Source organism: Nannizzia gypsea, genomic scaffold (assembly GCF_000150975.2).
Source record: "Nannizzia gypsea CBS 118893 supercont1.3 genomic scaffold, whole genome shotgun sequence".
Taxonomy (NCBI): domain Eukaryota; kingdom Fungi; phylum Ascomycota; class Eurotiomycetes; order Onygenales; family Arthrodermataceae; genus Nannizzia; species Nannizzia gypsea.
The window spans coordinates 375,954-381,004 of NW_003345199.1; the positions used below are offsets into that span (position 1 = coordinate 375,954).

General features: G+C 50.8%; 3 protein-coding genes across 3 annotated transcripts in view; 2 read left to right on the forward strand and 1 right to left on the reverse strand.

The window, feature by feature from the left end:
• Positions 1 to 83: 83 nt before the first annotated feature.
• MGYG_03569 (hypothetical protein) lies at positions 84 to 1,049 on the forward strand (the record flags this gene model as incomplete). Its single annotated transcript, XM_003173347.1, has 3 exons — positions 84 to 523; positions 602 to 657; positions 727 to 1,049. 3 exons carry the CDS (start codon positions 84 to 86, stop codon positions 1,047 to 1,049), a joined length of 819 nt encoding a protein of 272 aa, XP_003173395.1.
• Positions 1,050 to 1,432: 383 nt separating this feature from the next.
• Positions 1,433 to 2,773, forward strand: MGYG_03570 (actin cytoskeleton-regulatory complex protein END3; the record flags this gene model as incomplete). Its single annotated transcript, XM_003173348.1, has 3 exons — positions 1,433 to 1,672; positions 1,738 to 1,972; positions 2,031 to 2,773. 3 exons carry the CDS (start codon positions 1,433 to 1,435, stop codon positions 2,771 to 2,773), a joined length of 1,218 nt encoding a protein of 405 aa, XP_003173396.1.
• Positions 2,774 to 2,996: 223 nt separating this feature from the next.
• The window catches only part of MGYG_03571 (ISWI chromatin-remodeling complex ATPase ISW1), a gene marked incomplete at both ends in the record, with an annotated part of 2,756 nt that continues 701 nt past the window's right edge, over positions 2,997 to 5,051 (reverse strand). Inside the window, 3 exons of the mRNA XM_003173349.1 lie at positions 2,997 to 3,868; positions 3,923 to 4,658; positions 4,719 to 5,033. Of these exons, the coding sequence (XP_003173397.1) occupies positions 2,997 to 3,868; positions 3,923 to 4,658; positions 4,719 to 5,033 (1,923 nt within the window). The remainder of the gene's footprint in view (positions 3,869 to 3,922; positions 4,659 to 4,718; positions 5,034 to 5,051) is intronic.

A 5,051-nucleotide genomic window follows, 5' to 3' on the forward strand; every position in this document is an offset into this window, starting at 1 on the left:
AATATACTATACACAGAGATAGGTATAAAAGAGCCTGCGCAGGGCTGACAGAGAGACAGCGAGAGCGAAGCGCAGGGCTCACGATGCGTCTCTTCCTGATCCCGATCTCGACGGGCCGTACGCTCATCTACTGCAAGAAGGTCGACGCTGCGGTGCCGGCCAAGCAGCTGAGCTACCTCGATCGCATCACGAACAAGGCGACGGCGACCTGGGCGAAGTGGGAGGCTGCAGAGAAGGGCTGGCAGAAGACGCTGGTCACCTACGGCCACCGGGCGCTGCAGCGGATTCCCTACGAGGAATGGGGGCTCAAGAGCGTGCCGCCGTTGAGCTCGCGGCGGGAGATGGAGGAGCTGCAGGCGCGCAAGCCGGTGGAGCTGCTGTACCCCAAGAATGCGATCAAGACGAGCAGGGTGATGGGCCTGCTGGAGCAGCTGGCAACGGAGAGACAGCAGCTGCATCGGAAGCGCATGTGGTGGAGCATCGTCGTTGCGCCCTTGACGGCTCCCTTTGCCCTGGTGCCGATGTATGCAAGACGCCTTTCTTACTATACCCGCTGGACAAGTGAATAACGATACGGTACTGTGATGCTGACTGTCTGTAGTATACCTAATATACCCTTTTTCTTCTTCTGCTACCGCGGCTGGTCGCACTGGAGAGGTTAGTTTTATGAAGCTCGGCTGCTCAAAAATCTATATCTATATCTATATACTTGCTGACTGTCTACAGCACTGGGAGGCTCGAGGCACCTGGAGTTTCTGCTAAAAGAGAATCTGATCCAACCTAGATCATTGACAGACCTGGAGAACGTCTATCTACGGCACTTCCCTCGCAGGGACGGGGTGGAAGATACGATGGTTGATGAGAAGAAGGAAGAGAAGAAAGATGCGCCTGGCTGTGAAGACGGCCACTGCGCCGAGGAGGTGATGCTGCTCAAGGACACCGACGGCAAGGCCCTGGCCAAGATGCTGGATGCCCCTGAGCTCGTTGCCGAGGTCGAACGAGCCGTCCATCAGGTTCAACAGCAGCTGGACCAGAAAAAGCAGTCCTAAAAGATCATACTCCCCTTTCTCCTCGCATATAACACGCCCTTTTGCCATGTATATTATTGTTGTTTACGCCTGTATAGACCTAGTCAGACGCATCATGAGTCCATGCATACTTGGATATCCTAATGAACTCTTCTTCTGTCCACTTCCTTTATCAATATCAATATCTAGTTCTATACAGCTTCTTGGTCGTCTTTTTCTACGGGAATTGATATGTTCCGCTGACTAAGCAGGCGCTCTGCCATCGACGATAAGCAAAGACGAAGCGACGAAGAAGACGAAGAAGAAGCAGCAAGACAAACAAGAAGCAGAAGCCGAAGAAGAGGAAGAAAAGAAGATAACGGAGCAATTCGAAGCTGTGCTGAGGCTGCTGAGGCTACTGCATCATGGGCGAGAAGAAGATAGAGCAGTGGGAGGTCGAGCGGTACTGGGAGATCTTCTCGTCGCTATCTAACGGCCAGCCACGACTCAACAACGCACAAGCGGCCACCGTCCTACGCAACAGCCGGCTTCGAGATGACCAGCTGGAGCGGGTATGGGATCTGGCAGACGTTGATGGAGACGGGGAGCTGGACTTCGAGGAGTTCTGCGTGGCCATGAGACTGATCTTCGACCTGGTCAATGGAGTATGTTTACAGCGACATGACCTACATCTGGATATACAACGTGAGATATACTGACGGGCTGGTAGGAATATAACGATGTACCGCCCGCTCTACCCGACTGGCTGGTTCCGGAGTCAAAGGCACATCTCGTCCAGGCCAGCAGGGCGCTGACCGGCACACAACCGCAATTCGAGAGAGTAGAGGATGAAGACGATACCCCTGGCCTCAAGGACGGGTTCGACTGGTACATGGCGCCACAGGACAAGGCCAAGTACGAGGAGATATACTCTGCCAACAAGAACCAGCGAGGAGAGATAGCATGTACGTTTGTTTGACGGTATGCATATTCATTACAAGAGCCCTACTAACAACTGTCTAGTCTCCTCGTTACAAGACCTATACGACTCCCTCTCAGTGCCGGACACAGACATCCGCTCGGCATGGAACCTCGTCAACCCATCCGCCTCCTCCACCATCTCCAAAGACGCAGCACTCGCCTTCCTTCACATCCTAAACAACAGACACGAGGGCTACCGTATCCCCCGCAACATCCCCGCCTCCCTCCGCGCCTCCTTCGAATCAAACAAGATAGACTACCAGCTTGACAATGTCCGCACAGCCAAGAAATGGGGTGTCTCCAGCAACGACGACACAAGTACAGGCCGCAAAGCCAAGTTCGGAGACGCCTACTTAAGCCGGCTAGGAGTAGGGGGCAAGTCAAGCTACCAGCCACAGGGAACAGATTTCAGTAATACTATACAAGACGAAGAATGGGAGAAAGTCCGTCTAAGGCGAGAATTAGCGGAGCTAGATAAGAAGCTGGAAGCAGCCAATGCGGCCGTCGAGGCCAGGAAGAACGGCACAAGGGCGCGGGCAGACGGGCCTAATTGGGCGCTGATCAAGAAGGAAGCTCTGCAGATGCTCGAGTATAAAGAGCGTGAGCTGCGAGAGCTAAGGGAAGGGACTGGTCGGGTTAGTGAGGGTGAGAGCCTTGAGCGGATCCGGGCTGATGTCAAGGCTGTCGAGGAGCAGGTCGAAGGTCTCAAGGCACATCTGGCGAAGCGTAATGAAGTCTTGTCGGACCTGCGTGATCAAGTACAAGACGCTAAACGATCTCGATAGCTGGCGCCGGGTGGCTTACTTTTTGTTTTTTGATATAGTATATACTCCCTTCCCCCTTACTCCTCTTTAACGCCTCTCAAGCGGTGTATCATGTCTGTATCCTTTTGGATTTATTTTTCTCTTCTCTCTAATGATATATTATATTGCACGTTAACTTCTGCAGGTCCTGGATAACTAGTACAATTTAATACTAAAGGAGGGTTTCACTGATCAGTAGCTTTTCTTATTTACTGGTAATGTCAGCCATGATCTCGTCTGCATCAGTGTTCGCCTTGACAGCAGCAAACGCCCGCCCGCTCTCATTCATCCGCTGGTCCGAGTACGCCTCGTCGCTGCGGTCTGTCAATATCTCAAGATCCTTTTCTGAAAGCAGAGACTCCGAAGTCGTTCCAGCGCCGATATCAAACACCTCAATGTCTTCATCGCCGAATATCTTCTTCAATTCATCCGCCTGGCGCTGTGGATTAGACGAGCTCGTGGAATCAAGCAGGCTTTTGAATTTGCCCTTTTGAATAACTAGTTTCTCTAGTCGGCGTTTGGATCCGGCCCGTTCAAGAAGAGTCTGTTCAATTGTGCCCCTGGTAGCTAATCGATAGACAATCACCGGCTTCGTCTGACCAATTCGGTGAGCCCGGTCCTGGGCCTGGAGATCCTGTTGTGGATTCCAGTCAGAGTCGAAGAGAATAACGGTGTCAGCGGCAGTAAGGTTGATGCCCTGGCCGCCTGCTCGCGTACTTAGTAGAAATATCCTGTAGTCGGGATCACTGTTAAAGGCATTTATCTGCTCCTGTCGATCCGCCTGTGCAATTGCACCGTCAATACGACAGCAGTTCCAGGACCGGAGCTGCGTGGCCCAGTCCTCGAGGATATCAAGTTGTCCTTTAAACTGTGAGAAGATTAGAACCTTGTGTCCCTTTGAAATAAGACAGGGTACAAGACGGTCTAGCAGAAGCATTTTGCCGGAAGACGTAACAAGCGTGGAGTCAACGCCTGAAGAGTCTTCGTCCCATGGCCAGTAGAAGTTGAGTGGTGAATTGCACACCAGTCTGGCTTGCATGACTGGATTCTGAAGCTTCTTGGAGGAGATCTCCTTTTCTATAACAGACAATTAGGGACAATTTTTCTCCATAGACTAGGAGGGGTACTCACTGGCTAGCTTCATAGTCTTTGCTCTCTCGATTTCGTCCACCTCTCCTTCACTAAGCTCGCTCTGCTCAGGGGTGTCCTCATGGATCCCCTTCTCTAGCTTCGCTAATTTGCTATTGAACTCCCTATCAGACTCCTCCTTGTAGTTTTTGGACCGGCCTCGACGCCGAGCTCTCGTAGGTGTAGAGTCACGGCTAGATTTTGCACTCTTGTTAGGCGTGTTTAGCTCGCTGCCACTTGCACCTCTCTTCAAACTGCGGGCTCTTGACTGTTTGGCTGAGCTATTCCTAGCTTCTATTCGCTCGGCGGCTTTCTCTTCTAGATATTGACGGCTCGTTCCGTTCACTATCTGGACATATAGCTCCTTTTGTTCAGGCGTAAGAGGTGCATATAGGACATATTCACGTTTCTTCGGAAGCGAGGATTCAACATCAGTCTTTAGCCTCCGTAGTAAGAATGGTTTCAGGATTGCATGCATTGTAGACACAAGGTTGCGTCTCCGTCTTTCATTGACAGCGTTTTGATCAGAATCATCAAGAACAGACGAGAAATCAAACCAGCTCTGGAAGTTATCCAGATCGTTAAATATCTCGGGTAGTAGAAAATGAAGCAGTGACCATAGCTCAGCAATGTTGTTCTGCAAAGGCGTCCCGGTGATGAGCAGCCGATTTGCAGAAGGGTATGTCAAGAGCTCCTTTATCAACTTGCAGTTCATATTTTTCAGACGATGTCCTTCATCCTATAGTTCCACTCAGTTAGCATTCCATTCGGAGACCTTGAAGAAAATATCTACACTTACCACTATGATGTATTTCCACTGGTAATTGGCGAGGAACTTTCGATCATTCATGCAGATTTCATATGATGTACAGACAACTGGGAAATCAGGCGCCTTCTGGTCCTGGTTCTTCATCTGTTTTCGTCGAATTTCGCTACGTTGTTCTTTGGTTCCGTGGTAAAGAACAGTATTGATAGATGGAGTCCATCGTGCAAACTCATTTACCCAATTGCTGACTGTGCTCAGGGGCGCAGCTATCAAAAACGGCCCAGGGATATTATGTTCTTTAAAGAACGCAATTAACGAGATAGCCTGTACCGTCTTTCCGAGGCCCATCTCATCTGCCAGGATACC